Consider the following 19,120-nt stretch of genomic DNA (forward strand, 5'->3'; position numbering starts at 1 on the left):
TAGGGTTTGAGTATGCAAACTAAGCTCTAGAGGGGTTGTTGTTGTTTTTTTCTTTTTCTTTTGTGTGATGGAGTGAATATGGTAATTGATGGTTGGTCTCTGAGCTGAATGTGTATCTCTCCCTCCCCCTGACTCGATCACCTGAGTTTGGATTCAGCCAATTACTTGGTTTGCTTGACTGTCAGACCATCAGCCCCCAGAAGGCCTGATAAATGTAGCCAGAAGATGTTGGACTGTACACTTTCAACACAGACACACACAGTAGGAGACTATAGTGTCCTGTATCTGGAAAGAGAGAATTTTTTTTTTGTACCGGATTTTTTTCTGATATATTTTTAATCCCTTTTCTCACTTATTTTTTAGTTTCAAAGTAGGCTGCTTTACTGAAATTATTATTCTAAATGCAAACAGAGACAGAAATGTTCTTATAAACAAATAGAAATGTATTAGTATTACCATGAATGCAAATATACTGCATACATTTTTAATATCACAGAGTGATTAGGAAGATGTGAAGAGGTTCAGATGCAAAAGCTCTAAGTGGGTTTAAAATTCCAAAATGAGCATTTTTATCAGGCTTCTGTGTGTAGGTTTACTAAGTTCACTGTAATGCCAATAAATAGGTTCTTGTCATTGCCATTAAAGTGAAATAACTGAAAGTAAACATGAGAAAAATGCTAAATTTACAAGAAAAATTCAGACGGCACTTTAAGGTTTTTTAATCTGAACTCTTAATGCACAATCATGGACATTAATTCAATACATAAAACACAGCAACTGGTAACTTGTGAGTCTTTATTCCATAAAAGAAGAGTCAAAAGAGTCATTTGCTGTTGAATTGGACTGCCCTGATAATGTGATTTTTCTTTATTTCCAAATCCCAACCCATAACCGATTTTATTGGTTAACCTGTGCAGTCACCTGTTAAGAAGAGTTAAAACTTCATGGATTCAGTTTAAAGTTCAGAAAGATGGATCTCATAACAAACAGTAATGCTATCTATCAGGATGTGCTACCAAATACTAAGGTTGAGGTTAGAATGCAGGTTAAGGTTAAGGGTTAGTATTTGTTTCAGCATTGTGTTGGCAGTTAGCACTTTGACTGACATGTCAGATGAAATCTTTAGAATCGGCTGTGAGCAAATTTGCATTTAACACTTTTGAGAAAAAAAGTCATACTGATCATATTTTTGATTCATTATAAATAGCTGCCTTATATGAATAATTTGTTTGTGAATAAGACTAACATGGTTGTGCTGTGTTTTCTTTTGCACGCAGCTCATGAGAACAGTTCAGAAGAAAGAAATGTTTGTATTTTTTAACATTTTATTGATAGTCTAGCATCCCACCATTATAACACACACGTTTCACATTAAATACAGGCACATTAATTTCCACAAATACAGTGTATATGTGTGTCAGAGATGTCTGAGAGCCTCTGAACGAGTGGAATGCTTCTCACAGTTTCTCTGAGAGGTTAGAGCTTTGACATTCCATTAGAGATGTGCAACAGATACTGGGTAACCAGAGCAGTAACACACAGAGACAGGGTTCTGGCTCTCTGTGTGTCTCCCCACCTTTTGGCTTCTCCTCTCTGCCCCTTCATGCCTTTTACTGTCTCATTGTTCCTCACTTTTACACTTTCACTGAACCTCTTTTTTATTGTCTCTTTCTGTGTCAGCATAGCAGTGACAGAATTTGAATCAGTGTTTAATAAGCAGCTGAATAAGGAATCTTTTTTTTATTCCCTGTCTCTCTCTTACTTGGGCTGTGTTTTGTGGGGATTTACGCCTGTTTCACACATACTCCGTCTGCAGTGCGTATGTGTTGCGTATGCATTTTTTTTTCCGCACCCATGTTAACGGATTAGAGCGTTCACACTGCACGCGGTTGCTGTCCGGCAGTGCGTTCCAGAAGCGGTGCGTTTGCAGCAGTGCAGCGATCGTTTCCGCACTGAGTCTAGCGGAAAGTGACAGCGTATTGTTGCTGTAAAAATGAACATGTATTGACACGGAAATGTGGTGATTACACATATAATGCATATAAATGAAGGGTTGGTTACATTAGAGCTCCTTAGAATAGCCTGACAGATTTGAAAGAGGTTCTGCCTATCTATCTATCTATCTATCTATCTATCTATCTATCTATCTATCTATCTATCTATCTATTGTTCTATCTTTCTGTCTATCTATCTATCTATCTATCTATCTATCTATCTATCTATCTATCTATCTATCTATCTATCTATCTATCTATCTATCTATCTATCGTTCTATCTATCGTTCTATCTATCGTTCTATTGTTCTATCTTTCTGTCTATCTATCTATCTATCTATCTATCTATCTATCTATCTATCTATCTATCTATCTATCGTTCTATTGTTCTATCTTTCTGTCTATCTATCTATCTATCTATCTATCTATCGTTCTATCTATCGTTCTATCTATATCGTTTTATCTATCGTTTTTATCTATCGTTCTAGCATTCTATCTATCGTTCTGTCTGTCATTCTATCTTTCTGTCTGTCTGTCTATCTATCTATTGTTTTATCTATTGTTTTATCTATCGTTCTATCTATCTATCTATCTATCTATCTATCTATCTAGCATTCTATCTATCGTTTTATCTATCTATCTATCTATCTATCTATCTATCTATCTATCTATCTATCTATCTATCTAGCATTCTATCTATCGTTTTATCTATCTATCTATCTATCTATCTATCTATCTATCGTTTTATCTATATCTATCTATCTATCTATATCGTTTTATCTATCGTTTTTATCTATCGTTCTAGCATTCTATCTATCGTTCTGTCTATCATTCTATCTTTCTGTCTGTCTGTCTATCTATCTATTGTTTTATCTATTGTTTTATCTATCGTTCTGTCTATCAATCTATCTATCTATCTATCTATCTATCTATCTATTGTTTTATCTATTGTTTTATCTATCTATCTATCTATCTATCTATCTATCTATCTATCTATCTATCTATCTATCTATTGTTTTATCTATCGTTCTAGCATTCTATCTATCGTTTTATCTATCTATCTATCTATCTATCTGTCGTTCTAGCATTCTATCTATCGTTTTATCTATCTATCTATCTATCTATCTATCTATCTATCTATCTATATATATCGTTTTTATCTATCGTTCTAGCATTCTACCTATCGTTATGTCTATCATTCTATCGTTCTATCTTTCTGTCTGTCTATCGTTCTATCTATCTATCTATCTATCTATCTGTCGTTCTAGCATTCTATCTATCGTTTTATCTATCTATCTATCTATCTATCTATATCGTTTTTATCTATCGTTCTAGCATTCTATCTATCGTTCTGTCTATCATTCTATCGTTCTATCTTTCTGTCTGTCTGTCTATCGTTCTATCTATCTATCGTTCTATCTATCTATCGTTCTATCTATCTATCTATCTATCTATCTATCTATCTATCTATCTATCTGTCGTTCTAGCATTCTATCTATCTATCTATCTATCTATCTATCTGTCGTTCTAGCATTCTATCTATCTATCTATCTATCTATCTGTCGTTCTAGCATTCTATCTATCGTTTTATCTATCTATCTATCTATCTATCTATTAGGGGTGGGACGATACAGGTAACTCACGATTCAATTCTGTGGCGATATGTGGCCCACGATATCGATAATATCGCGATTCACGATATCTACGATATTCAATATATTGGAATAAATTTCATCAACGATATATCACGATATATGTGACTGAAAAAGAAAAAAATACCCATAATAAGGAAATCTTATGCATTTATTAATGCCAACATTTCCAACACTGTGCAAAGAAATATGCATTTGCATAATAACTCACTGCCTCCTGGTCTTAAATGTAAACAATGTACAGCTAGACAGATAAAAGTGCCTGAACATTAAAAAAACAACATGAACACTAACTAACATGTGTAAACCATGATACTGAAACGTCAGTAGTAAGTTACTGTAAAGTGCTTTATGTTAACCTGGACAGTGGTCACATCAATGCATATTCTTCTTGAGGAACACTAACGCCTGTTTCACACATACTCCGTCTGCAGTCCGTGTGCGTTACGTATGCGATGCAGAAGCAGCACGGACTCATTTTGCTTTCACACAGGACACGTTTGCAGTCCGTTCCTGATCCGCGGCTGTTTACCACAAACACACCATTTATCCGTTATTTTGATTTCAAATACAAACGTGCTTTTTCAGCATTGTGATACTCTTTTATCACAGTACACTAATACAATTCTAGATATATTCACGTTTAAACTCAACGTATAATAAACAACGTATTATTCAATGCACTTGCACAGCAACCGCGTGCAGTGTGAACGCTTATCCGTTAACAAGGGTGCGGAAAAAAATACTCAACGCATAAGCACTGCAGACGGAGTATGTGTGAAACAGGCGTAACTGATCAGCATGCTCAACTAGCGGGTGCGTCTTTGATTTGTTTTTCGTTATCTTCCGCCATTCTTCTCACTTCTCTTTTTTTCTGCGCTTCTTCTCTGATGTTGTAAGATAACTTGTGTTCTTCACTGGCCGCTGCTTCCGCCACTTTACGCCTATTTACTCGAACAGCGCCCCCCGCAAACAGAATGGTAGATATTGGGTAGTGACAGTGACACTGACGACGGGTAAATTAATCATTTGTGTTGTAATAAAATATCGATATTGGCCGTTAGTGTATCGATTATTTATTGCGACAGAGAGCACAACAATATATTGCAATATCGATTTTTTTCCCACCCCTACTATGTATATCGTTTTTATCTATCATTCTAGCATTCTATCTATCGTTCTGTCTATCATTCTATCGTTCTATCTTTCTGTCTGTCTGTCTGTCTATCTATCTATCTATCGTTCTATCTTTCTGTCTGTCTGTCTGTCTATCTATCTATCTATCTATCTATCTATCTATCTATCTATCTATTGTTTTATCTATCGTTCTAGCATTCTATCTATCTATCTATCTATCTATCTATCTATCTATCTATCTATCTATCTATCTATCTATCTATCTATCTATCATCTATCTATCTATCTATCTATCTATCTATCTATCTATCTATCTATCTATCTGTCGTTCTAGCATTCTATCTATCGTTTTATCTATCTATCTATCTATCTATCTATCTATCTATCTATCTATCTATCTATCTATCTATCTATCTATCTATCTATCTATCTATCTATCTATCTATCTATCTATCTGTCGTTCTAGCATTCTATCTATCGTTTTATCTATCTATCTATCTATCTATCTATCTATCTATCTATCTATCTATCTATCTATCTATCTATATCGTTTTTATCTATCGTTCTAGCATTCTATCTATCGTTCTGTCTATCATTCTATCGTTCTATCTTTCTGTCTGTCTGTCTGTCTATCTATCTATCGTTCTATCTTTCTGTCTGTCTATCTATCTATCTATCTATCTATCTATCTATCTATCTATCTATCTATCTATCTATCTATCTATCTATCTATCTATCTATATCGTTTTTATCTATCGTTCTAGCATTCTATCTATCGTTCTGTCTATCATTCTATCGTTCTATCTTTCTGTCTGTCTGTCTGTCTATCTATCTATCGTTCTATCTTTCTGTCTGTCTATCTATCTATCTATCTATCTATCTATCTATCTATCAATCTATCTATCGATCGATCGTTCTATCTATCTATCTATCTATCTATTGTTCTATCTATATCGTTTTATCTATCGTTTTTATCTATCGTTCTAGCATTCTATCTATCGTTCTGTTCTGTCTATCGTTTTATCTATCTATCTATCTATCTATCTATCTATCTATCTATCTATCTATCTATCTATCTATCTATCTATCTATATCGTTTTTATCTATCGTTCTAGCATTCTATCTATCGTTCTGTCTATCATTCTATCGTTCTATCTTTCTGTCTGTCTGTCTGTCTGTCTATCTATCTATCGTTCTATCTTTCTGTCTGTCTATCTATCTATCTATCTATCTATCTATCTATCTATCAATCTATCTATCGATCGATCGTTCTATCTATCTATCTATCTATCTATTGTTCTATCTATATCGTTTTATCTATCGTTTTTATCTATCGTTCTAGCATTCTATCTATCGTTCTGTCTATCATTCTATCTTTCTGTCTGTCTGTCTATCTATCTCTTGTTTTATCTATTGTTTTATCTATCGTTCTATCTATCTATCTATCTATCTATCTATCTATCTATCTATCTATCTATCTATCTATCTATCTATCTATCTATCTATCTATCTATCTATCTATCTATCTATCTATCTATTGTTTTATCTATCGTTCTAGCATTCTATCTATCGTTTTATCTATCTATCTATCTATCTATCTATCTATCTATCTATCTATCTATCTATCTATCTATCTATCTATCTATCTATCTATCTATCTATCTATCGTTTTATCTATCGTTTTTATCTATCATTCTATCCATCTATCTATCGATCGTTCTATCTATCTATCTATCTATCGATCGATCGATCTATCTATATCGTTTTATCTATCGTTTTTATCTATCATTCTATCCATCTATCTATCGATCGTTCTATCTATCTATCTACATCTATCTATCTATCTATCTATCTATCTATCTATCTATCTATCTATCTATCTATCTATCTATCTATCTATCTATCTATCTATCGATCGATCGTTCTATCTATCTATCTATCTATCTATCTATCTATCTATCTATCTATCTATCTATCTATCTATCTATCTATCTATCGTTCTAGCATTCTAGCGTTCTATCTATCATTCTATCGTTTTATTGTTCTATCGTTTTTATCTATCGTTCTATTCTTCGTTCTATTGTTCTTTCTATTGTTATATAGAAACATCATTCTAACTTTCTATTCTATCGTTCTATTGCTCAGTAGTTTCCTTGCTGATATTGAGTACTATAAGTTCTCTTTCTGATCTCTCTATCAGGGTTTACATCATGCTCTGTTCCCTCTTTCTCTCTCTGGCTGTGACACTGGTTGGTTTGTTTGAGTGTTGTTGTTTTGACCAGCTGACACACAATAGCCATGTTAACCTCATTCTCTGCCCACTCTGCAGCTGTGTGTAGTAATGTAACGCTCACAGGTGCTCAGTGTTTCTCTCTTACACACAACTGATGCGTCATTCGCTCTAGATATGACATCATATGCATATACTTACGTCTGTCATACTGAAAAGGTATGCATTGTGGCATCTCTTCAGCGTTGGACAAACTGGACATTTGTATTAATTGTTTAACAATATTATTAATCACTTTCTCTTGTCTCTCTCTTCTTCTCATTTTTCCCTGTGTCTGTCTTTCTGTTATTTCTGTTTACGTTCTCTTGCATGTTTTGTCCATCATGTACTAACACCTCCCTTTCATTTCCTGCCCTCCATGTTTTGGTTCACTCTTGACAGGACGCAAGCAGAGATGGCCCATACGTGTCGCGGCACCATCAACCTGGCCACAGCGCACATCGACACCGAAGACTCCTGCAATATTGTTCTGAGCAGTGGAGGGCGCACTTACCATCTGAAAGCCAGCACAGAGGTGGAGAGGCAGAGATGGGTCACAGCACTGGAGCTGGCCAAGGCCAAAGCCATCCGAATGATGAACGATCAGTCCGGTAAGAGCGGGAAGACTGTGATAAATGTAATCTTTGTAATTGGCCAAAATTTCATTTGGACTTGTAAACTGGGTGTCCATTATAATAAATTACAATGATTTAACTATTACCGACTTATCACATCAGTCCTCCGAGTCTTTAACAAACATTTATATGAAGTTTCCAGGAAACAATAGGTTATTTTAAAGTTGCTTTTATAGCATATGAAGATACTCATCTGCCATTTTGGCTTTTTGTCATGCGGTTGAAAATGTTACTTTGTTATTGAAACCGTATAGAAATGTTTATTTGGATCCATGTTTTTTCTCTGCTTAGAACTGACAACTAATTGTGTTATTTAAGTTGCTGCATAAAGGTTTTGAATGAAAAATGTCTGTGCTTTTAGACAATGGCCCAACAGCCCAGCTACCACACTGTTATCATTCTGGTAAGGTGACTGGGCTTCTTACAGAGGCTTTGCATCATGTTTGCAGGGTTGGTGTGTAGTTAAAAGTTTGCAGGGCTCAGCAATAAGAATTTTTTTTTTTTTGCCCAGTCAGTACATAAAATTTGTACTTGGTCTGTCATTGAATTGTCAGTGGCCACACCACAAAAAGTGTATTTTTATTAAAAAGTGTTTTTAATTAACCAAAGGTTTGAATAAAATTATGAAATTAAAGGGGACGTCTATTTTCCACAAGTTGATTCTTTAGGATCTTCATGAAATCTCTGCAAAATACTTTGGATAAATTCCTCAATATTTGTGTAAAACAACTAGAGGTGTGTTTATATCGTCTACGATAATATCTTAATTGTTGTTTAAATATATGATATGTGATTTGACATTATCGAGTATATCGCAAATGGAAAACAAACAAAAATACACCCAGAGAGGGTATGCATACTTCGAGCACATTTAGAGTTCACGCTTTCACTACGTAGTTTAGTCTATTAAAAGTCTATTTAGAATTCACCCATTCAAGATAAGGGGGCAAATATGCCCCTGTATGACTTTTATGTCTTTTATATTCATATCATCTGATATAGTTGATTATCACACAAAGAGTTCAGTTTTTTTCTCCAAATATCAGTATGATTGCAATAAACAATAAGTTAATATTAATTGACTAACATTTTAAACATAAGTTCCTCTATTAACTAACATTATTTCAAACAAAGCCACAGCAGAACTGTTTTGCATCTCTGAGTGACACACAACAGTGTTTCGTTGAATAAATCAACCGTTTGAAAGAATCGTTTGAATAAATGACTTAATGTCTGACTCGTGCAGTGATTTACCGCCACTTACTGGCGATTTTAGGTTTATATTTACATATTTTCTTTTTTATTTTCCAAAACAATCTTTTCAAATATCACTGCTGAATAAAATAACAGCACAATAACATGCTAAGCAAAATATCATCTAATTATCGTTATCAACAAAATTCCAGAAAATATCAAGGTATAAATTTTTGTCACTATCGCACACCCCTAAAAACAACACCCTTTTTATCTTATCAAAAACAGCTCTGTTCACAGTGAGCCATGCCTCGGTGCATGTCTCTTTAAATGATAGTGAGCTACTGCTCACCACGCACCTCTCTTTCGTTCTTTTCACCTGCATCTCTTTATAAGACATTGTTGTCGTTACAGCTGCTCGAGCATAGAAAATGGTGGACAAGGTACAACTGGCTGAAGGCAGAAATATGCTAATTCGAGACAGACGTAGGCAGTTTTACACCATACTGTTCAGAAAATCAATATGGCTTGATAATTAGGACTGTTTAGGTTTTTTGGGGATTAAAAAAAGAAGTGACTGGATTTTTATCATTGTAGGGTGGTGTCCACACACTGCACATAACATTCATATGCATCTGATGTCCCCTTTAAGCAATAAAAATGGGTAATTAACCAGCTTTAATGTATCCATGACTATGAATCTATTGATGCACATTGTCTGAAAAAACAATGGTATACAATGATTTATCATTTTCAACCAATTCTAAATTCCAAAAACAAACAAAAAAGATTAGACACAGCTTCATTCATGTTAGCCAGCTGAAATACATTATCCTGATAATGTTTTTAAATGATCAGAATTGTGTTCAATATATCATAGAAAACCAAGTATTAAAATGTCTTTATTGTTGAGCCCTGGAATGATTGCATTCAGACTGGACTGGCTCAAAGATGTTTTTTCGTGTATTGTTTAGTTGCGGTAACTGCAAAGGGTCACTGCATTGCTTCAGATAGGTCAAATCTCTCTTTCCAAAGATGTCTTTGACCTGAACAGTGAGCTGTTGAATGGATGGTATTCATCTTTGGCTTGAATCACAACATACTGTAGATCTGATCATGCTTTTCATTAACCGAACGCTGTACCAGGATAGATAAGACGGTACCTCTGGGTTTCAGGACTGCATGAAGCATGAGTATATGGTTTATGTTCATGTTCAAGTAACAGTGCTATTCAAATTTTGGGATTCCAGTTATGGCCTTTAGAGGACATGTTTACATGGACTGCAAGACTCAGCTATTTCCTATTTTCAATCGGAGAGTTGGATATAAACAATGTAAAGACAACATTTATTAATCAACAACCTCAAATGGCAATACAAACTGAATCATTTCTAAGAATCTTAGGTCTAATTGCAGTCAATGTAAATATAGCCAGTGCCTGCTATTTTGCAGCTTTCTCTCTCTTTTTTTTTTGAAAGATAAGTCATTATTTGGTCATTATTTCATTCAGTAAGGCTGTTTCTGCATGTGTTTAAAGATACATGGTCACTTCTTTTAATTAAAAACCAGCAAAGAAAAAAATCCCTCGTTTCAGGGCTGCCTAATTAAACTTTTGGGTCAAGCTCTAAATGTTATCATACAGAGCTGTGTGAATAACTCAGTGTGTTATCTATTAGTTCTTTGGCAGTACTTGGGGTCAGAGTGGGTCAGCACATTCGCCATGTTACTGCGCTGTCCTATATTTGAGACCTGAAGCGCTCATCTCCTGTGACACACACACAGCTGTCATTGCTCAGTGAGCTCCTGAAGCAGATGGCTTCTGCTTTTGAGTAGAACTTGTGTTTTATGTACTTACCAACTGCGGACGTTAACCATACATTTACTTTACACAATACATTTGAGTTGTATTTTATAAACACGATGAGAATTGCTTAACTTTTTTTATTCTGTCATTTTTTCAGCTATTCATGTATTATGTACTACCAGTCAAGTTTGTTGGACTGAAGACTGGAGTAATGATGCTGAAAATGTAGCTTTCATCTCAGGAATAAATTCCATTTTAAAATATTTTCAAATAGAAAACAGTTATTGTAAATAGTAAAAAATATTTCAAAATGTTACTGTTTTTGCTGTAGTTTGGATTAAATAAATGCAGGATTGGTGGGCAGAAAATACTTCTTTAAAAAACAAAAACTTACTGTTCAAAAACTTTTGACTGCCATTGTACTTGGCAGGTGTTTTAAAAATTAGGAAATTAGTTTAAATAATATATAGAATATTTGATAATACTTTTTTTCAAATTTGTAATCATTTTTAAAAACACATTGCTAAAATGAATAATAATACAAATAGGTTTCTGCTTTTAATAGGTTCACCACAAGGGGGCAAGTGTGCTCGTGTTGGCACGTGATTTCAGTTCTCATGAGAACCTAGCCAGCACTCACATGACAACACAGCTCTTTTTTATTTCTCTCTCTAATCTCTCTTGTATGTCAGACTCTCATCCATATGAAACCCTGGCCGTGCTCCAGCCCCCTCTCTTCATTCCATTCCAGACGCTGCCCACTCTTTCCTCTCACACACAAACAAACCCAAGCTTTCTATTTTTGCGGAGCTGTCGCATTCTGTGTATTCTGTCTATGCGAGGGGTATTTGTGTCAGTATAAATGGGAGATTTATTCCTCTGTGGAGTTGAATGACAGAACAGTGATGACGTTGTGTGCGTTTGTGGTCTGTCCACCTGAACTCTCTCTCAAACTGAACGATTCATTCCTATTATCTGTGTGCCATGTATTAGTATAAATGGTCAGTAATGAATCGTGTTCAGAACATTAAATATTAAAGGCCAGTAAAATCATTCTGAAACCTCCCCAGCTTCCACTAACTTTGATGTTTCATAAAATGAAATGAAGCTTTATAATATTAAGGTGGAACCACTGATGTCAAATGGACTATTTTAACAATGTCCTTACTACCTTTCTGGGCCTTGAACATTTCAGTTGCATTGCTGTCTATGCAGGGTCAGAAAACTCCCGGATTTCATCAAAAGTATCTTAATTTGTGTTCTGAAGATGAAGGAAGGTCTTACAGGTTTGGAACAACAGGAGGATAAGTAATTAATGACAGAATTTTCATTAAAACAGATCAGAAATATTGATGACCTTCTAAACTGCTCATGTGAAAATGAAAATTAAAATAATAAGACGCTACTAAACAGGAAGCGAAAGATCTGTTCTGATCTACACACTGCACCTTTAAGATAGTCTCGCGTAGCCAGACCTTCAGACTGACGGCTGAAGGTCTGGAATTCATGGCAGCTTTAATTGGCCAAGGCCCGCCTATAAGGCCGTTTGACCGACATGTCAAACAACCAATCACAGTTCGTTTCGTTCAGCGTCACGTTTCGGGGTGTAGAAATGCCCCCACAACAACAGACTGGCTGCAACAAGTCAGTCATTGAAATAACCAGCATTGAAAGTTAACGAAGAAGAGGGAGAACAAGCAGTAAGTCAGTAATTTGTTCGCGAACGTCGCAAATGTGTATAACAACAACGGCGTCTGCATAAGCACCTTTTAGCAAAACGCGAGTAAATCAGTCTGCGCTTGGTTTCCCGCCGGACCGAAAATAAACGCGACACTCGCGTGTTCCGGATATCCGATCAAATTCAACTAATCAGATCACGACTTCGACATTCCTGAAGTGTTTCCAGTTAAGTGTACCATATGCATCAGACGTTTAGCCAACGTTCCGTGGGCGTGACGTCTGAGGCTGAGACTACCTTTAAGATTTTTCGAAAAATCCAGGAAGTACCGGGCCAATCACGAGTCGGTGGGCAGGCTTAACATGATGATGACTAACATTCGCTGGTTCCGTGAATTACGCGTGAAAAACTGAACAGTATTTATAAGATTTTTTACCTTTGATACACAGCCACGTCCATCTGTCCTGAGCAAGAGTTTAGCATCAGGCTCGTTACATGTGAACGCGCACTGGCGTAGTATACGCAAACACCGGAAGCGATCTGTCGCTTGTATACAACACTCATTGTTTACACAGTGCACAGAGATTGTGGGTATAGCGGCTATTCAAAATGGTAATTACTTGTGCTTATCCTGGTTGTTCAAACCGATTTAAAGCTGAAAGATTATGTTTGCTTGCGCAAACTCATCCGGGACTTTTCACCGATTTCCCCTTATGGCGTTTGCGTATACTACGCCAGAGCGCGTTCACATGTAACGAGTCGAATGCTAAACTCGTGCTCATGACAGATGGACGTGGCTGTGTATCAAAGGTAAAAAATGATATAAATACTGTTCAGTTTCTTGCAAAAACCGATCGTTTCTTGTCTTAGGACATCAATGTATGGTCACGAGCCGCAGGGTGTAATTTGGATTTGTCTGTGCATGTTTTTGTTTACTTTTAAAGGTCTGGTGCAAATTTATGTCCATTATTTGGCTGACAGACTGCACCAGTTTTCGTTAAAAATCTTCGTCGCTCTGACTACGTCACCTTCTTCGTTGCTCTGATTGGTTGTTGTGCTATCCTATTGCATGGAGAGGGAGTTTGAAAGACAACCGTTTAGTGACCCCTCCGGTTGAGCCCTGTCAATGGAGAGTGCCCAGACCCTACATTTATGCTTGTCAGGCTAGCTAGACAGGGTTTTCAGTGGAAAATGTGGTTGCCTTTGCCAGCCCGAGCTGTGCTGAAATATGATGATGTCAGAGAGAGATCTCCTAAAGGAAGTGAGAGAAACAGAGAAGTGGGTCAGACGCACATCATTGATCTCAAGCTTTTAGAACAACAGCCTCGCTCAGAACGGTATCTATTTTGCACCAGTATTTCTATCTGCATCCCCCACCTGTCTGTCACTTTCTGTCTCTCTGCCTCAGAGTCCCAGAAGACCCACCTCACTGTTTGTTTTCACATATACTCTGAGTCACTCTGACAGTGGCTGATCCCTGTGCTCCAGTGTCTGGTTGTCAGGATGGTGGGAGTGAGTGTCATGGTGATGTGATCCTGCACTGAGATCCTGCATAGACTGAAATACAGATTCGCCAACGGCAAGGTCTAGGGATTTAATCCCCAGAGAACACAGATGAGAAATGTGTAGCTTGAAGACTTTGTACGTTTCTTCAGATACAGATCTGGCCATTAAAAATGCGTCTATTTTCACGCGGCAGCCTGCAATTCGGCACGCGTGGGCACGCGTCCTACCGCAGCGGCTTTTTTTTATTTTTTTACAACGTTGTTGCACTTCATATAATATCCACCAGGTGGCGCAAGGAACAACATTCTGTAGCCAAACACCATGGCCAGCTCTAGGGGGCGTTGGTCACAAATACCAGTACAATAGTTCAATGATTCCTCTTTCCTGAAATTATGGTTCAAACCAATAGCAAAAAGATAGCCTATTCATAAGCAGGTGCAGTTGTATTGTTATTTTGTTTTCTTTCTTTGTTTTCCTGACGAACATTTATTAGACTGCATCGGAAATAGAAATGTTAATTTCAGTTATTTTATTTTTCCAACCGACAACTGACGTAAACCGCTAAATTCGTTTTCAGGGATTAATTATACACAAGCAAGAAGCAGCATAAACATCAGAACCTCACACGCAGAGCTTATGCACAGAGAAAAACCCAATAAACCTATATATAATAATAAATAAAATAGGCCCATATAAGAAATATGTTTTTCTTTTCTGAATGAATAATAATTTAACAAATTAATAAGTAGCAAGCCTGTATGCAGAATTTTAGGCAATTTCTGTGATGCGCCCTTAAACCAGCATCTTGTTTCCATTATTATTTTTTTTTTTACAAATAGCCTACACATCTGTTTTTTTTTTAATTGTGATTGTACACAAATAACAGAAATATGTAAAATAGCATAGTTTTGAGCAATGCCGTACTCTTGAACGAGTATTGTAAGCTGTATCCACTTTATTAAGGGGAAAAAAATCAAGTGATCCTGACGGCGCCGCAGGCAGTTAAATAACTCGACAACTTTCACCTTCACAATAAAATACATTATATATTTCAGCGTTTTAAAGCAACATCAAATTAAGATATGCATGTTTAAGAGGTAGTTCGTCTTTTTCTTTTTCTAAGATACACAATTTTAGATACACTGACAATTAATTTGAGTAGAGACAAATAGAAATGGGAAGGATAAATATAAACTACAGTATTTTTGCGATTTTGGTGCTTAGAAATGTATTCTAAAAGCGGGCAGCGGGCGAATAATATAGTTAATATAGCGCGGATCGGGTGGATGCGGAATAAAACCTCGTGGAAGCGGGACTGGAAAAGCACTTTGTTATATCCTATAGAGTATAGACTATTTAGATACTTCATCATCAAGCAAAAATTTATTCATAAGCAGGAGCAGTTTTATTATTATTTTCTTTTCTTTTTTTCCTGATGAACTTTTATTAGACTGCATTGAAAATAGAAATGTTAATTTCTGGTTTTTTTTTTCAAACGACAACCGACGCATTTAGTTATTAGCCTATTAACGACCAGATTGTGTTAAATTACATTTAAATTTAAATTGAAACGTGGCTGTGTCACATTAATAACAGCTAAATTCGTTTTGAGGGGTTAATTATACACAAGCAAAAAGCAGCAGAAACATCAGAACGTCACGCGCAGAGCTTATGCACAGAGAAAACCCCCAAAAAGCTGTATGTAAAATAAATAAAAATGCCCATATGCGAAATATAATTTTCTTAATGAATAATAATTTAACAAAACGAAATAAAATAAAATTAATAAGTAGCAAGCCTATATGCAGAATTGTAGGCAATTTCTGTGATGCGCCCTTAAACTAGCATCTCGTTTCCATTTTTTTTTTTTACAAATAGCATACACATCTGTTTTTTCATTGTGATTGTACACAAATAACAGAAATATGTAAAATAGCATAGTTTTGAGCAATCCCGTACTCTTGAAGGAGTATTGTAAGCTGTATCCACAATAAAAAAGTGATCCTGACGGCGCCGCGGGCAGTTGAATAACTCGACAACTTTCACCTTCAGAATAAAATACATTATATATTTCAGCATTTTAAAGCAACATCAAATTAAGATATGCATGTTTAAGAGGTAGTTCGTCTTTTTCTTTTTCTAAGATACACAATTTTAGATACACTGACAATTAATTTGAGTAGAGAGAAATAGAAATGGAGAGGATAAATATAAACTACAGTTTTTTAGAGTTAAAAATTAATTAATTAATTTATTTATTATTATTATTATTATTATTTTGATTTGTTTTTGCGATTTTGGTGCTTAGAAATTTATTCTAAGCAGGCAGCGGGCAAATAATATAGTTAATATAGCGGGAGCGGGTGGATGCGGAATAAAACCTCGTCGAATCGGGACTGGAAAAGCACTTTGTTATATCCTATAGACTATACTTCATCATCAAGCATGGGCGTCAGAAGCAAAATAAATGTAAAAATGTAAAAACAGAAAAAAAATACTTTAGTATATGCCATTTTCTGTAGTCTGGTGCCTTTTATTTAATGTTTTTACACAATGCAAATAGGCCATATTTACAAATATTACAAAAGACGGCTATTGTGCAACATTTTCAGTGGCGCAAGTGATAATACGAGTAACATATCGTTTATGACGCGGGAGACCCGAGTTCGCGTCCGCCTTTTGGTGAAATCATTTTCGAAATCGTCTCCCTTTTCACTTATATCACATCGGAAAGGCATTTGTTTATTTGTAAATTAATGAAATAATTGAACAGTTGAAATAAAGTATCAACTAGGGTTAGGTCACCTAACTTAAGTGTATCTGAGCACTATACTGTACTTTTAGGAGTGTTAATAATTAATTGTATTATTATTATTATTATTATTATTGTCTTTAGATTTGTTCTTACATTTTTGATGCTGTACATTAAGATGGCGCACTGCCCATGCAGTTTTTTTTTTTTCTTAAAAACTAATTGAAGTGAAAGGGAAGAAACCCATGTAGATTTGGCCTAATGTCCATGTAAATACTATAGCCTAGTATTATATCCTAATATAGAAAATAATTTAGACAAATAAACAGAAGGTTCACTTTTCAAAACAATAAAGCTTATATGACTGACAACGAATACAGTTGTTAAGTATCAAAAGTGCTCCAGTGAGTTATGCAATTTTTCCCCACCTTTTTTCTTTTTCTTTTTTTTAAAGTGGAAAAGTAGTTCTTCTATTTCGAAGAAGTTCGTTAAGCCTGGAACTAGGCTTAGTCTGTTCTGGGAAACCAAAGGGAAGTGTTTTTTTTTTCTTTTTTTTTCAGTTTTCTGAAAAGTAGCCGTTAATGAGGCATCAGCGTTAAGCGGCATGCAGTATAAAGAGCGAAATGTTTATGAATGGCAGAGTGGGGGTGGGGTGGGGTGTTGAATGCTGTCTGTTGCCTTGTTGTAATCAACATTTGGAGACTATTTTGGGGGTGCTGGGGGCGGATTCCGACTGCATTCAGTTGCATTTCGAATTCAGCATTCAAATGCATGCCAGGGAGAAGGGGAAAGCTTTCCTCACTCGCTCCACTTTTTTCAAAACATTAGTGTCCACGGCCCTGACACCAGTGATGCGCGGGTCAGTGGATAAACAACCCGAACCCGACCGACGTTTTCAACTAACCCGCCCGCAACTCGGACCGCCGAATAAAAAAATAAAATATTGTACCCGACCCGCCTCCTGACCCGTATGTTTAATATTAGAGTGATTATGCTGTGGAGATGCGGTCTGAAATATCCTGACATCTGAAATTGGTGTACAAGCTGCTTTAAAATAAAATAATGTGTCCTGTTGTAAAGTCGTTGCCGTATTGTTGTGTACGAAGTAGATGTTATTATTTTAAGAAATGTATATATATATATGTTTTAGGATTCTCCTTATTTTTGTTTTAGACATCCATCAATTACGGTGAATAAAAAAATGCCGCGCTGGTGGAAACAAGACTTTCGCTTCTACTTTTGAGACCGGTGTTGACGTTTTTCTAAAAAAAAACAAACAAACAAAAAAAAAAAACTGTCATTTATGGTCATAAAAACAGAAGCTGAACATAATTCAAAACTGTAAAGTATTTGCTGAATAAAGAAAACATGAAGGATGCCGCTTAATATTTGGCTTTTACGTGAACTTTAAAGCTTATCCCTCATTCCATTTGTTTTCTTTGTTTTGTAATTTTATATTATTTTCGTGAAATGTATTTTTGCTCAACATGCATTTCTCGTGGCCACGAGTTTAATGAATAAACAAACCTGCGTGACATTAGTAACCCAGAATTATTTGAGATATTTTATTTTGAGTTAAGAAATTATTATATTAATTGTTATAGAAATTAATACAATATTAAATAATTATATAGGCGATGCTATATATGCTAATGCTGTCTGTGCGCAATGTAGACAGCTTTCACAAGTGTTTACATGTATTACATGTAGGCCTACTTCAAATTAAATAGCCCTGCAAGAAACATTTCATGCATCCCACAATCTTGTCCATTGACTGACCTTCTTTTTTTCCGTAATATTTGTATTATTCGTTTATGTTCGTTATTTTTTCCTTCATTTTGATCTCGTTACATAACATTCTGAACGTAAATGATACTGTAAAGGTTCTATGACTGGGGTTTTTACTGGAATGCAGTTTAAAGCTTAAATTTAACATATATTGTATTTTATTTAGTCTAATTAATAGACAAATAATTGAAGAGTGAATCATTCACGTAGTTTCATTTGGAAATAATTTATCGTCACACAGTAAAATAGGCCTACATTCCTTCTATTAACTAATAGTCTTTTTTTCGTATTTGTCTTAATATTATTATCATTATCATTAGTATTACTATTACTAATATTATTTTTATTAGCCTGTTATTTTTGTATATATTTTTATTTCCGTGCGTTTCCAACCCTTTAATTTAGCTCTCTTAGCGTTCATGTAAATGATTCTGTAAATGCTTGACATATGCTATATGACTGATTTTTACTGGAATGTAGTTTAAAGGTTGAATTGAACATATTTTATTTTGTTTCGTCTAATTAATAGACTAGACTATATAAATACTAAACTGTTTTACTGAGAAATGAATCATCACGTAGTTTCATTTGTAAATGAAAACATGCTCATTTATCGTCACACACGGGGATAAATACAATCAAAAAGTCAAAACGTTATTGGCATAATTGTCAGGCGTTAAAAATAAATAGCCCTAACAAGGTATTGAAATA

At 35.3% G+C, this 19,120-nt stretch overlaps 1 protein-coding gene across 2 annotated transcripts in view; it reads left to right on the forward strand.

Annotated features, from left to right (window-relative positions):
* osbp2b (oxysterol binding protein 2b) overlaps positions 1-19,120 on the forward strand; it is a 92,915-nt gene that overhangs the window by 13,363 nt on the left and 60,432 nt on the right. The window contains exons 2-3 of one of the 2 annotated variants that reach the window (XM_073840304.1): positions 7,455-7,663; positions 8,049-8,090. In XM_073840304.1, coding sequence (XP_073696405.1) covers positions 7,455-7,663; positions 8,049-8,090 — 251 coding nt within the window. The remainder of the gene's footprint in view (positions 1-7,454; positions 7,664-8,048; positions 8,091-19,120) is intronic. The other variant, XM_073840305.1, reaches the window with a different exon arrangement.

The sequence above is a fragment of the Garra rufa genome, chromosome 5, assembly GCF_049309525.1.
Source record: "Garra rufa chromosome 5, GarRuf1.0, whole genome shotgun sequence".
In the NCBI taxonomy this organism is placed as follows: Eukaryota; Metazoa; Chordata; class Actinopteri; order Cypriniformes; family Cyprinidae; genus Garra; species Garra rufa.